The sequence below is a fragment of the Chrysemys picta genome, chromosome 16 (assembly GCF_011386835.1).
Source record: "Chrysemys picta bellii isolate R12L10 chromosome 16, ASM1138683v2, whole genome shotgun sequence".
Lineage (NCBI taxonomy): Eukaryota > Metazoa > Chordata > Testudines > Emydidae > Chrysemys > Chrysemys picta.
Window position 1 is genome coordinate 28386926 of NC_088806.1, and position 15666 is coordinate 28402591.

Here is a 15666-nt window from a genome sequence, read left to right on the forward strand (position 1 = left end):
GCGCTGTTCCTCTGGGGCAGTTTATGCACCACCCCTTAATCAATCTAACTAGGGTTACCATATTTCCTCATTAAAAAAAGAGGACACTCCATGGGGCCCTGGCCCCGCCCCTTCCCCGCCCCCTTCCCCGCCCCAATTCCACTCCCTCCCCTGAGCGCCCCGCATTCCCCCTCCTCCCTCCCAGCCGTGAAACAGCTGCCTGAGTGCTACCGGCTTCACGGTTTGCCGGGCAGCCCCCAGACCTCCAGACCCTGCGCCCCCGGCCAGGCGCTTCCCCTCCCGGGCTCTGGCTGCGCAGGGGAAGTGCCCGGCTGGGGGCGCAGGATCTGGAGGTCTGGGGGCTGCCCGGCAAACCGTGAAGCCGGTAGCGCTCAGGCAGCTCGGCTCTTCAGCTACACGGAGCTGAGGTGTCTGGGGGGAGCAGCAGCAGCCGCCGCGGGGGAATCCGCCTGCAGCTCGCAGCCTGCCGGAGCCGCAAGGTAAGCAGGGGACTGAGGCAGGGATGCCAGCAAAGCTATTTTCCCAGACATGTTCGGCTTTTTGGCAATTCCTCCTGGACGGGGATTTGAGGACCAAAAAGCCAGACATGTCCGGGAAAAACCGGACGTATGGTAACCCTACCTAACTGCCCCCCAGGACTCCACCCCCTACCTAAGCCTCCCTGCTCCTTGTCCCCTGACTGCCCCCTCCTGAGACCTTCCCCCTCATCCTAACTGGCCCCCTAGGACCCTATCCTCTACCTGTCCCCTGACTGCCCCAACCCTTATCCACACCCCCACCCCCAGACAGACCCCCAAGCCTCCCCCGCCCCATCCAACCACTCTCCGCCCCCTGACAGCCCCCCCCAGAACTCCCGACCCATCTAAACCCTTCTGCTCCCTGTCTCCTGACTGCCCCTTCCTGGGACCCCTGCTCCTAACTGCTCTCCAGAACCCCACCCCCTACCTAAGCCTCCCTGTTCCTTGTCCCCTAACTGCCCCCTCCTGAGACCCCCCCACCCTAACTGCCCCCCTAGGACCCTACCCCCTACCTGTCCTCTGACTGCCCAAAACCTTACACCCCCAACCCCCAGACAGCCCCCCGCCCTGAACTCCCGACCCATCCAACCCTGCTCTCTGTCTCTTGACTGCCCCCTCCAGAACCTCCCTGCCCCTTCTCCGACCTCCTGGTCCCCTTAACGCGCCACTCAGAACAGCGTGTCGGGCTCCACATGCAGCCCGACATGCTGCCGCGCTCCCCCACGGAGCGCATAGCCCGGTTCCCACCCGGTTCCCGCTAAGCAGCGCGCTGGGCAGGGGAAGGAGCTCCAGACTGCCGGAGGCCCGAATGTCCGGTGATCTGCGAATGTAGGGAGGGAGTGATCTCAGCTGCAGGGGAGACGAGGGGGAAGCGGAGGAGGGGCTCTTTCTGGCTGCCGGAGCCCAGTGCAAGTGGCACCATCTGGCTGGCTGCCCTGTCAGCCGCGCGCGCTCTGCATGGGGGGGAAGTCCGGACATTTACAAATTCCCCCCGGACACTATTTTTAACTCAGAAAAGCCGGACATGTCCGGCGGAATCCGGACTAATGGTAACCCTAAATCTAAACCTAAGTAGTCAAATACCTGGGCAACCCCAGTCTGCTCTTAGTGAAGTGGCAACCAATTGTCTTATAAAGCAAACTCCTCTTCCCCACCTAGTGGGGATGCTCTATGTAAATGCTTCCAATCGACTTCAGGGCTGTAGAGTATATTAAAGGCCAATAACTCAGCAGTGAGTAAATTAAAATCAAGAACCCTGCTGTGAAACATAGATCAGACAGAGGTCTCAGCAAAGGACTTTTCATTTGCAGTCTGAGTGTATTCAGCACTCTTGGCAGTAAGTATTATTTCTGTGTCACCTCTGTAAAGTAAATAACTAAACTTCTGTAGCACCTTGAGCCAGCAGAGTACTTAACTTTAAACATGTGAATAATTCCAATGACTTCGGTTAGACTAATCATGTGCTTAAAGTTAAGCACATGCTTAATCGCTTTGCTGGATTGCAGCCCTGACTTCTTGCTTGTTTTGACTGCAATTTAATTTTCACTTTGTAATTTTGCATGTGTAGAGTTCTCTGGAAAAAACCTCCAGTTTATCTCCAATTACAGGTCCATCTAAAAGAGAGAATATTGAAGGAAATGTCATTTATTTATTTATTTATTTTTCTTGTTAGATGAATTTAGCACCGGTAAATGGTTCCACATGGATACCCCTTGATGTCTACTACTTATTTAGAGACTACAGCAGCTGAGTAAGTATCCTTCCTTTCCTCTCACCCAGTGTTCTTTAACCTTAATTGAAGGGATCTTCTCTCGGTGGTCAGAGATAGATGGATGGATGGATGGATGTTCAGTCTCCATAGTTTATTCAATCCTTGGCTTCTCCTGATACCCAGCAAGCAGAGGCCAATTAGTAATTATTTTGAAGGTGATGTGGACACCTATCCACCAGGAATTAGATTGAGACCCCTCAAAGCTCATTTCACATAGGTCACAGATAGTCATCAGATAGTAACATGTGTAACAACTTTTTGGCAACCCAAGTAGAACTTTACCCAGTACTTTAGGCATTGTGGAAGCAACTCATCCCTGTGTAGAAGGCTAGCACAAGGCCCAAGTACAACTTAAATACCACTTAAGCCCTTACATGATACATAAAACTTGAGATCATTCTCTGCACAAGAGGTTAATTGCTTAGTATGCTATTCCCTGAGTCTACCAGTCTCCAAAGAAAGTAACATTTTCTCTCTCTTTGTGTCTGTCTCTCAGGCGCGTGCACACAAGTTTTTCTAAAGATTTGAAGAACAAGGACCTTGTACTTTCTATTATCCTTTCCCACACATTGCACTTTGCTCTTTCTAGCTATTTACGATTTCAAGAATCATTTGATGTCAGCTAAATGCTTGGCAGATTTGGAATATTCCGCTTTCACAGAACACGGTGCCACTCAAACACGGCTCTACATGCAGAGGCACAAAATTCCTTTATACCAAAGTGACACTCTAACTACTGTAATGTGACAAGTAGCTCACTTGTGATTCTATTTCTCTTATATATTATGACACAGTAGCTCTGCATTTACATTTTGCACATACAATTGCACATTTTCCCTACTGCTGTGGTTTTTAAGAAATATTCCGTGGTCCTATGTGTTTGGTCGATAGTCTATATAGTTTATTCACACAACTCCAATGAAGTGTTAGGGGCCCGTTCTTCTGCTTGGGTATGCATTGCACATGGCTGTGTATCTTGGAAAATCCGTGTCAACTCAAGGTTAGTCCTCGTTGGGGTTTCCCTCAGACCTCTTCCACTTGGTTCCCCAAGAATTCAGAATGCCTGCAGTGTCATGACTCAGGTTCCTTTATTTGGCATACAGCAAACCTACACTGAGCTGATGAGACTCAAGTGTAGAGGGTGGGTATAGTGCATACCACATGTCCAAAGTCTTACCGCAAACCTCTTCCTTTATATACATTGACATGTTACATTGCATTTACTATACATGGCATCCCAGGTTTTGGGACTGGCTGGTCACTTTGTACTAACCAATATAGCATGCACTGGCCATGCCTGATTTACTCTTTGCCTCATCTTACATTCCAGGTTTATCTTGCCCATTGTTATCTCGTCCATTGTAAATTGTCCCCTGAGTGTTCCCCTTATCTTAGCTTGTACAGACGTTCTGTTTCTAGTCTGCTGATCCTTTTACCTCCCTAATCCTGTCTCCTAAGAACTGAGGCCTCGCCTATGTCCAGTTACTCATGTCAAGCCAGGCCTACGTTCCTCTGCTTTTGTTTTTCTTTTTTCTGTTAGCATTTGTTTCATTTGCATTAGGCAGTACAGTAACAAACATGTGTGGTGTTCTGTCCCATCTAGTGGCACTGAGACTACTTAGCGAGAGAGACAAAATGAGTCTGTTCTACAGCCTTAGCTAACAGCCACTTGGCTTTTAGCTCATGCTGTAGAGGCTCATGCACTAAGCTCTAAAGATCACAGGTTCGATCCCGCCCGCCGACGACCGGGGTCTGTCGGCGTTACAATTGCAGGCTAAATTAATGTTGTCTGAGTTTTAAATTCCTGTTAGCCTTGCAGAACTAGTACATCTATGAGGAAATAATCTGGATTCTCTTCTTTCTTGTGCATACTCAGTAGATTAGTGTACTAAGCACCAGACACACCTGAGCAAACCCATTGAAGACAATGGGACTGCACATGTCACGGAGAACATAATCTGAAGACAGTGGAGTACCCCGGGTATCACAGAGGACCTAATTTGTTTGTGGTGGTTATGATGTGTGAGATAGGAAGGCGCTGGCCTGACTCTCAGATTCTTGGTTGCATTCATAGGGCTGGCAATTAGAAAAATGAGCACATTTGTTTCTGAGTAGAGCCACACTTTAAATAGCTGATTCCCAAGCCACTAATCTTCCACTCTCTGGATATAGGCACCAGACATATTTGGCTTGCGGAGGATATGCTACAAAGCAATGCCACCTACCTCTAAGTAGACTACCCAGGGCATCACCAGAGTTGCCACCAAGAGATCTGCCACGGCCAGGCTCACGATCAGGTAGTTAGTGGTGGTCTGAAGGGCTTTTTCCCTGGACACGGCCATGCATACCAACACGTTGCCGAAGACAATGACGAAGATGAGAAGGGTGAGAAGCATGGCGTAGTAGTTGTAGTGTGGCTTCTGGTCTTCAGTGGACCCATTGAGAGGCTTGCTCCAGTTCCTGTTGCCAATGTCGTCATTGTACCAGGACACGTTCAGGGGATCCATGAAGGTAACAATGCCAGGTTCCAGCTCCACCCTGCCACAAAGAAGAAGCCACATGATACTCAAAGACTAGAGTGTAACGAATCCATCATGCACACATAAGATCATGGAGGTCAGCTCCATGTTTCTATCATATACGCAAGTAAACCTTGCAGAGGCTATGACACTTACTGGTCTTAGGGTCAAGCCATTGGAGTAGGACTCAGGAGCTCTTGGCTATGTCTGGGTCACTCAGACAAGTCACTTAGGCCAAAATCCTCAATGAGAGTCAGGTGCCTAAATACCGTTGAGGATCTGGGCTTCAGTCTCCTTGAACCTGAGTTACACAGGTCCTTAGTGGAGATAATACTTTGCTACCTCACAGACACATTGTGAGGATAAATCCTTTTAGGTCTGAGAGGTGCTCACACCCTACAGTGAAAGTACTTTGCAAGGCAGATAGAACGTGAATAAGTGTATCACTTTTACTCACTGCCGGGTTCCAATGGAATCGGTTGTTATGGTCCCTTCAGCAATAGGTGAAGGGCGAACCTCTATATGGTCAGAGTTTCCCTTGACAGATGCATGAGTGTATTGGAGGCAGATCCCAGGCTTGTCTATCCCTATTTAAGATGGGAAACTCAGATCTTCAAAAACAGACTCCAACGAGAAACTGCAGAACTGGAATTAATTTGCAAACTGGACACCATTAAATTAGGTTTGAATAAAGACTGGGAGTGGATGGGTCATTACACAAACTAAAAACTATTTCCTATGCTAATTTTTCCCCTACCGTTACTCACACCTTCTTGTCAACTGTTTGAAATGGGCCATCCTGATTATCACTACAAAAGTTGTTTTTCTCCTGCTGATAATAGCCCACCTTAATTGAGTAGTCTTATTAGAGTCGGTATGGCAATCCTACTGAATTTTCCACTGCATGCATCCGATGTGAGTTTTAGCCCATGAATGCTTATGCCCAAATAAATTTGTTAGTCTCTAAGGTGCCACAAGTACTCCTCGTTCTTTTTTCAGATCTTAAACACTTTTACATCACCCTTTCTATCTTGCAGTAATTTATCCACCAGTCTTACCCCAGGAAATGCAACCACTCGGATTTTTTTTACAAAGCAAACAAAGGTAGCTGAACTTTCTGAACCAATCATCTAACATGCAGGGCCCACAAGTAATCCAGTTCTTGGCTCCCCACACACAAGCTTGCCAATGCACTCAGCCCCAATGCTTTGCAATCCCGACCTGCAGCATCCCTTGTTATTCCATTGATCAACCTTATCAAAGCAGATGCACTGTGAAACTGTGGTCTTCTGAGGAGGACAAATATCTCTCAGAAGATTAGGATGAGAGCATTCAGGCCCAGATTTTCCAAAGCGCACATAAATTTTGAGCGCCTCCGTTGTTGCGTGCCCAGATTCAGAGGCGTGCTACCTTATTTGCATGGTTCTGAGCCCCACTGCTCGCATGAACTCCCCATGGGAGCCAGAAGTGCTGAGTCCCTAGGCATTTGCTCTCTTCTTGCCAGACCAACCTGATCCAATACCTAGACCCCCTTCTCCTATCTAAAGCAGTGAATTGTCCATCATCCCTTAGCAGTGCTGACCCTGACAGCCTCCATCCACTCCTTTCCACGCTCCCCAAACGTATTGCTACATCATTATAATGAAAAGGGACCCAAATAAACCATGACAACTGCATTTAAGGGTCTGTGAACATTCATTCAGATGGACTCAAGGCTGCGAGGAAATCAAACCAAAAATATCCCGTTACAAGACTGACATTTGAAAGGCTGACTAGCAGCTGGCACCGGAACAAGGAGGAGGCATCAAACCCAGTCAAAGCGCCAGCCCAGCATGCAATCAGAGCAACTCCTAGCGTAGCGAATGCATTAAGCTCCTATTATCTTTCCTGAGTCTTTTTTCCTTTCATGCTTTTTAATGAGATTTCCTTCACTTCACATTGGTTTCTTGCTGCTCGTTAAAATGGGAACAAGATAACAGAGAAAATATAAATAGGGCATCACTTTCCCAATCCCTGTCTCTTTCCTTCAAAAGGTGTCCTGCTCCGGCTGACCTGCTGGCAACAACCATAATTGCAACAAAATCCCAGGTCCTGACATTCTCTGCTCTCTCTTGATACAAACAGCTGCTGTTCCAGCATGCACTGGAATCTAAGCTGGGAGTTGTTTGCCTTGCTTTGACGTGAGACTTCTGGGTTGGACCTATGTGCTTTATTATTTTAGCTAGACTGCAGGCAGACCACTGAGCGCTCCCATCAGTTCTCCTGAGCTGATCAGGATGGGTCGCTGTTTCAATGGGAGACCTTCAAGGATAAACCTTTCAGAAAGACGTATTGGTGCTACGGGGGATGGTACCTGAGTTGTTATTGGACAGACCTGGTTCAGCGCTGAGTTAATGTTCACTGAGGTGACATAAGCCTGCGGTCCTCACTCCTGTCCATGTGTGGGCGCTGAATCCTATCTGTCTCCCTGACATAGGATCCTATATAGTGCCTGTCAACATAGTATCTATGTGATCCCACCCTGCTAAAGTCAATGGCAAAACTCCAATTGACTTCAACAGTAGCATGGATGGAGTTGTGGTTATTAATGTCCTATGATACTTTTTTTTAAAACTATAAAAGTCGGTGTAAAATCCCCAGTGTGCTGAAATTCTAGTTTTATTACTCCATTCTGCATCCCTACATTCCCCCTGCAGTTTCACCTAGATACGGAGTCTCGGTCACATTTATGTCCTAAAATGTTGAGTCGTACTTCTGTTTGCCAGCTTGTTGTTATTAAGGGTACGTCTTCACTACCTGCCGGATTGGCGGGTAGTGATCGATCTATTGGGGATTGCTCTGCCGTTGACTCCGGAACTCCACCACGGCGAGAGGCGGAAGCGGAGTTGACGGGGGAGCGGCGGCTGTCGATCCCGCGCCGTGAGGACGGGAGGTAAGTCGAACTAAGATACATCGACTTCAGCTATGCTATTCTCGTAGATGAAGTTGCGTATCTTAGGTCGATTCCCCCCCCACCCCCCGCCCCAGTGTAGACCAGGCCCAAGTGTAGAATCTAGTGTGAAATGTGTGACGAGAAAATGTCTATCATTTAGATCTGGGGAGCTTGGAATTGCCAATACAAGAGGAGTTCATCAGTCTCTTTAATTACATATTCCACCATATGCAGTGTCCTACACCAAGTGCTCCAGAACTTGTCTTCCTATCTATGCACCAGGACCAGTTAGGCAATGTGTATTCATGGAGTATGGGGACCGCCTACTGGAATCTCATAGTCCTCATCGTACAGTCTGGAAGATAAGATTGTTATCTGTTGCGATACCTTTTTGACCTAACCTCCCAGGCTTGAGCAGTTACCTATGCTGCACTCTCATCACCTTTGCAACCCTGCTCCTTAACGTTTGACTTATCAAAGAAGGCACGCTCCAGAGTGGGCGTTAGTTTAAAATCTTGACCTATCTTAATTTACATGTGACCCAGAGTCCAGTTCTTATGGTGTAAAATACCACTTGTCCGTGACCTGCCCTCCCCAAAGCCAGGCCTCATAGTAATCCTTCCCTGTTAGGGACAGTTCCGTATATTCCTGCACATTCATAACTGCCTGATAATGTTGATGAGGGAATCTTACACACACACACAAATGGCAGAAAGAACCCGCATTGTATGGAGCTTTCTTTACCACTTGGCCCTGATTTTCAGAGATGCTGAGCTCTACCATTGCTCCCTGAATCTAGCAGCCAAAGCTCTTTGAGATCCTGAGAGTTTTCTTCAGTGGCTGGCCCCTTCTCAGACTGCATCATTTCAAAACCAACAAGAGGAGATAAGCAAGTAGGTCAATCTTAGGGTTAAGTAGAAGATCTTCACACTACGGATATCAGCTGGTCTTTGACAAGCTCCTTATTTCCAGAGGAGACTCTATAATCCGCCGAATATCACTCACAAAGGGATCAAAAGGAGCCTCGATTAGCTCTGAGTCCAATGCTTTTAGTGAAGCCCTTGGCTGCTGGGTTCCCAACTGCACCGACGATGCTGGTGTTTTCAAATTAACATCCTGCTGCCAGTGGCATTTTCTTCCAGCTGGAGCCCTTGTGAGCACCTTGTGGAGTGCAGAAATCTGCTAAAAGGCTTTTATGGGAACAAGGCACCTTACAAAGGGCAGCATGGTCCCAGGTTGCTCCAGACACAGCCCCTCGCATCCCACTTCCCACTAAAAATGAGGGGCTTAATACAATGAGTGGGCTGCTGAATCATCAGTGGAAAGTGATGTTCTCATCTTGGCAATATTGTCCAGGCTAGGGATTGTTCAGACTGTCCAGGGAAGAGCCAAGAGCTTTCCAGTAAAAGGGGTTTTTTGAGCTGTTTTATTGTTGTTTATTATTTATATTACAGGAGGGGTTAGAGGTGCCCAGCAAGTTTGGGGTGTTGCAAAGAAAATTCTGCACCGGTTTCATTACTATTTACCTTCCCATGCTTGTGAACTTGAAATACCGGGTCTGATCCAGGAGTGTGTTGCTCTGATTTTATTCTGATGTAAGCATTTAAATCAGTGGCCCATTAGTATAAGCCAGGAATAAAGCATAGGTGAGCCAGGCAATTGTTATTAAAATGTGTCCCTAATAAAGGCAATAATGCCTGTTCTTAAACCCAACATTTGCCAGTCATTTCTTTTCTTTTAACAGTTGGCAAAGTCGGTTGTTGTGGGGTTTTTTGTTTTAGAAAACAAAAGTTTTAGGACAGTTTTTATAGTACAAAATGAATGACCGCTGTGGAGTAACTATAAGCAATCATATAATGGCAAAGCAGCATGCATAGCTAAGTGTTACAAGAATGAGCAGTTATTCATGAGTATTCAGACCACCGTTGGGTGCTTGTGAAGAAGTTTGTGTATCCTGAAAACAACAAGAATTTTAGCACAAATGATTATCAGGCCAAACACATGTACTGGAGAGAGCATTAATTGTTGTTAACAAATCTCTGAATGGAATATTTCAGTCATCCAATCAGAGAGCAGAAACATTACCATGTGACCTATATCAGCAACCACAACATATGAGTAACAAATAGCAAACAGTAGGTGTGACAGAGGTGAGTCCTGGGAAGTGTAAGGAGTTCAAAAATCTATGTTGGGATGTGAAAGACAGGCTTGGACTTTTGGGATAATAAATGTCAAGTAGGGGAATCCCTGAGGTGTGGTTAATGCAAATTCCTCACTTTGGGTTATGCAAAAACCTACTCTTTCGACCCTACACCCTGAGCAGAAGGCCTTTGACTGGTGATTGCCTGTTCCTGGAGACTGGCGATCAAAGACCTGAGCTGTCCAGTTGGGGTTCTTGTTCCTGATCTAAAAAGGTGACGTGGACTTGTAACCAAGTGGGCAAACCCAGTTGTGGGGTTTGAAAGATTGACACCTACCAGAGCCCTAGTTGGGGTGACCTCTAGTAAGCTTTTAGCACATATATGGGAACTTTCATTGTTTTTATGTTTGCTTTGTGAAAGCTGGTTGGTAACTAGTGTACACTTTTATAGACCCTGGAGGAAGACTGCAAGGTGGGTGTGTGTCAAAGGTGCAGTTAAGCCTGAAACTGTGATGGTGGGAATGAAAAGTTTGTAAACAATATCCTTGAAAAAATCAGTCAGCCTTTCTCCTTAGGCTCATATACTTTGTCTGTGGTAGACAGAATTATTCATAGAAAATATTTAGACAATGCTTACCAATCACGGTACATTTTTAAAACACTCATCACTACACGCACAATTTGTGAACAAAAAAAGGGGCTGAATTCTTAATGTATTCTACCAAATAGTTTGATCACCACTAGTTGTCATTATTGATAGACAAGTCGCTGATGATTTAGAGGTTTGGTTCAGATGCTTTTCCGGACTTATCTAAACCTCTAGAGAATAAAAATCAATTTGGAAATACCGCGAGAAGAGCCTTTCTTGTTGTATTTCAATATCTGCCTTTGCGGGGCAAACGACAAAACACAGAGAAGTATGAAAATTAACATACAAATATGAATGTCTTTTTGGAAAATTTTGGGTTTGGGGGATGAAAGATAGGACGGGCATAATTGGACACAATGTAACTAATTAGTCCATTCCGACATAATCTTGTTATGTGACTCATCCTACATAGTATCAGCAATCTCTCATTACAACCTTTGTCTTGAAGATGATTTATGAGACCTAGAATGTGCATTGCCCAGTGTATGAAATATACACTGCGAGATATTCCTCTGTCCTGCTTGGTTATCCAGTGCTTTGTTTGCCAGACTGACTATTCCATTTTGTCCCCAGAGGTTTATTAAACTGTAAACAGGCCACAAAGTGGAAAGAACCAGGGCATCAAACTGCAGCCAAAGCAAGGCAGTGCACATAATTCTTAAGTATGATCATGAAATTTCAGCTACCGCATTCTTGGGACAGAACTCCAAGGGTAGTAAGGAATGACTCTATTCTCGGAGTGTCTGTTAAAAAGGAGGGAATAGCATGAGCTTAACACTTATTGAATACAGTCATTAGCTGCTCGGCTAGTACTGAATACTCCAAGAACTTCCTAGTGGTGCCGCTGAAAGTGCCAGATATGTATAGGCAAAATGTACATGCTCTTCTGCTTGATGTGCCAGGCTTCCATGTGGAAAGCATGTGATGTGCTGCTGAATGGTCCTATATGGCCAGGTAGAAGATGGACTTGTGGTCAAGATGCTGGATTGGAACGCAAGAGATCTGAGTCCTGTTCCCAATTCTGTCACAGACTGCCTCTGTGACCTTGGTCAATTCACTTAATCACTCTGTGCCTCAGTTCCCCACCTGTAAAATGGGGGTGATAATAGTTCCTATCTCCAGCCCATTGTCTTTTCCATGTAGATTGTAAGCTTGTTGAGGCAGAGGTTGTCTCTTGCTGTGTGTATGGACAGTACCTAGAACAATGGAGCCTGTTTCTCAGTTGGGGTCTCTAATTGCTGCCATAACATAAGCAGAACCCACTTGCTGCTAAATTCACCTGATTTGCTGCTGAATGTACCTAAGCTAACGTTCTACTGATCACTATTGAGTTTAAATGGATAGCAGGACACCAGGTACCACTGGGGAACCAGCAGATAAAAGGTTATGCTGTAATTACTTCATCCCATGCATCTTTATTTCCAAATGGAGTTTTATCACCAGCACATTCATTGTCCTATGTGGATGCAGATACACACAGAAAGTTAAGACTTCCTTCTGAGTGACAAGCAGAGAATCTCAATGGGCAAAGGAGTTCAGATAAGGATCCCAAGTTCTGGATGCTTTTCCACAGTCTATTGGAATGGAGCTTGTCCTGTTTGGCCTAGAAATCAGGATTGGAAGTTTGCTAGTCTCAGAACTCATTGGTTCCTTTGGGGCAGAACATTCTGCCAGAATAAACGTTCCTGTGGCACTTAACGAAAAGAGAAAAAAGAAACAAACATGAACTTAGCAGAATTTTCCAAGGTTTTAGTCTGGATTCAAGTTTTGGGGAAAGTGGAGGGTCATTTCCTATTATACCCAAACAAGCTCCCCGGCCCTGTTTTGACATGAAGTCTTTGAGAACAGGCATTGTGGAGGATGCATTGCTCCAAAACATTTCTGTTTTGATCCACAACAGGAGGAACCACATTGATTCAGGCCAGGGTCCATCTAGCCCAATTTCTTGCCTCTGACAGTGGCTGGCACCAGCTGCTTCAGAGGAAGATACAAGGAGTCCTGAAGTGATGGGATAACCAATCCCCAGGGAAAGTTTGCTCCTGACCCCTTTTAGCTAGAGGTTGACTCGTGCTTTGTAACAGGAGAGTTCATGGTCTCGCCAAAACAATCTTTATTTTTACAGCCCTGGATGTTCTTGCTGTCCATAGAAATCACCAGTCCTCTTTCAAAACCTGCTAAACTCTTGCCTTCAGTGATGTGTGACTCAGGAGCTAGAAACTTGAGAAAGATTCCCTGCATAAATTGATTTTCATGGCCAAGGTCTTTAGTGTTGTTTCTCGTCTCTATCCATCAAGAACAACATTGCTATCAGACAAGGACAGCCAGACTTCTGCTCTAGTTTCATTCACTCCTGGACCTTCAGAGACAGATGTTGAGAAATGCGGTATTCGGCGAAGACATGCTTTATCATTCATCTGATGAATGGAGAGGTGTAGCTTCCAACTCACACCTAAGAAATACTGGTCCTAACCCCATAGAAAGCCCCACTGAGCTACCCATATGTGGCTTTCATCTAGCAGAGCAAGGATTGCTGGACAGGGAGGATGTGGCGGCATCCAGTGATTTGTAAATAACTCAAAGGCTGTAAATTCTGCTTTACAAATGGAATAATTGTGCCAGGCTTAGAACTAGTCAAATGTACAAAGATTCTTTCTCTTCTTAAGAGTAGCAGTGGGAACTCCAGTCTAGTGCTACAGAAAATTGGCCAGATCCTGAGCTGGAGTTTCATTGAAGCCTGTGAGCTACACTGGTTTACACCAGTTGAGGATCTTTTCCGGTGCCGTCTTGTCTCGACATAAGTGGCATATGAGGGAATCAGTTTGTCTAATTAAAGCCTAAACCAACCAATCAAAAGCCAAAAATGTCTTGCCAGGCTCCTTCTGTCTCAAACATTTTCTTTTCCTTTCAGCTCCTTTACATATTTCCTGTGTAAACACTGAATTTGCATTTCAAAAGGTAAGCGGGTAGGACTAGAGATGTGCTTCCAAACATGGAGGAGCTCAATACCTGACAAATTTGTTGTTCTTCTACCTGCAATGTCTATCAAGTGGAGGTTTGCTGGTTGGGCGGCATGTAGTATCCATGGATGTCCTGCATAAATCTCCCATAAACGTCTGATTTCCAAAAGATGCGAGACCACTTTCTGTCAGGGCCTTTGCAAAAGTTATTGACTTGGGAAGAGGGAGATTTTTCAACACATCACCCGCATCCCCAGTACCAACAGGGTGAGGGCATTTAGGGCTAGTAGCCTTGGCCAGACTGGAAAACACTTCACTTGACTGGTTTGTAAAATCTGCATCCATCACAATCGGTGAGCACCGGTAAGATGACGTAAAGCGGGTCTGATGGCTGCCATCTTGGCTGACACCAGAGATTGAATGGAGGACTTCCTTTGCTCAAAGCAGGAGCTAAAGAAGCAGACTCTCTGGCTGAGTGCTGTCCCAGTGGGTGACACCCGCATGAAGCAAGAAATGACAAAGCTGACAGAAAGTAGCTCAGAAAAGTATTTGCCCCTTCTTCATGCCGGCGAATGTGAAGGCTGAGACCTCTCATCTTGCCCGTCATTGGATGCTGAACTTTTTGAAGCTATCTTAATAGGTACAGAAAAATCCCCCTCCTCTCTTTTATCTTGTACAATGCCTCTGTAACTCCACTGGGTAAGAACCTCACTTCTTCAGATGCAAGAAGAAGTGAGGTTCTTACCCACGAAAGCTTATGCTCCCAGTACTTCTGTTAGTCTTAAAGGTGCCACAGGACCCTCTGTTGCTTTTTACAGATTCAGACTAACACGGCTACCCCTCTGATACTTAACTCCACTGGGGGCTCCTGGAGACAGGACAGTGAAGCTCAAGTCTCTGGAACCACAACTCGGAGTTACAGTCCCTTTGTTGAGGTACACTTAGGATACATTCCTGGACTGTAATGCATGATTTAAATAAATCTTCTACCCCAGCTTCCATCTCTTCCCACCACCACTCTTCCCTTTCCATCTCAGGTCCTCTCTTTTGTCTCTTCTTTTCATCCCCTCCCTTTTCTTCAGCGATGGTTTCTGTGTATGCTCCAAACCCTTCTTCCAAGTGGCCTCCCATATTATAATGCTTTCCTTGAACTCTGGGGTCCTACCCCTGTTCCAACTGCCCAACTGTATCTAAGCCCCATTTCTGTCTCCTACCCCCTCTGAACCTCACACAGGTTTATTAGTAGTAGTAGTAGTAGTAATCTTTTGCATTATGGTCGTGTCCAGAGGCCCCAGTCAGGATCAAGGGCCCATTGCGCTGGGTTCTGTATTGGACTCAGAAAGCTGACCTTCTCAAAGATGTGTGGGTATTGTTTTTACTCATAGCAAACATCCCGTCCAGCTGGTGAGATCCTGAGGCAGTGCCACCACAACACTGCCATGTTGTGTCGCGGAAACATGTTGCAAAGGGATGGTGTCATGTTATAATTCCTCCCTGGTCTGAATTACATTTAGGGCTTTGATGCAGCTTGTAAGACAGCCTTGTAGGACAAGGGACAGACCTGGAGAATCAGGACAGGTGGAACCAATCCTGAAGGGTGCCACCAAATTTGTTGCTGCTCATTGCCTAGAAAGACAATGAAGCTACAGGAAGATGGAAAAAGAAAGGGGGAAAAAAAAGAATAACCAAATCTCAACCCTTTGAATTACCCAATCAGTGTATTTTGACACAAATAATGTTAATTTATGCAGTGCCTGTCAATGTGTCTGATAGAAATGACTCAGGGCCTCAGACTGAGAATTCAGGAAACTAAATTAGATATCACTTAATGCATAACCCCCCAGTAACTTAGAAGTCTCCCTTTCCAGTGCAGTTTGTTCTAAAAGAATGGGTTGTTGTTTTTCCTGGTGACTGGGGACCTGAATGCCTAGCGGTTAAGAGTGAAAAATACATGTATCATTTAAATGAAAATATCAAAACCAAAATCCGGGAGACTGCTTTGTTGTTTCTCTTAGTAGTGTGAGCGAGCAGAGAGCCTAGAAAACAGTGAGAGCTCTTTTATAGATATCTCTCTTGCAAATGGAGTTCTCCACTTTTACCTTTCAGAAACAAGTGTGAAAATGTAAGCTGGAATCAGAGCAACCTAGAAGTTTCCTGGAGGGGTGAGGAACTCATGCTGC

General features: G+C 45.7%; 1 protein-coding gene across 1 annotated transcript in view; it reads right to left on the reverse strand.

The window, feature by feature from the left end:
* The window catches only part of DRD2 (dopamine receptor D2), a 71727-nt gene that overhangs the window by 16725 nt on the left and 39336 nt on the right, over positions 1–15666 (reverse strand). Inside the window, exon 2 of the mRNA XM_005291348.5 lies at positions 4515–4827. Within this exon, the coding sequence (XP_005291405.1) occupies positions 4515–4796 (282 nt within the window). The 5' untranslated portion in view covers positions 4797–4827. The remainder of the gene's footprint in view (positions 1–4514; positions 4828–15666) is intronic.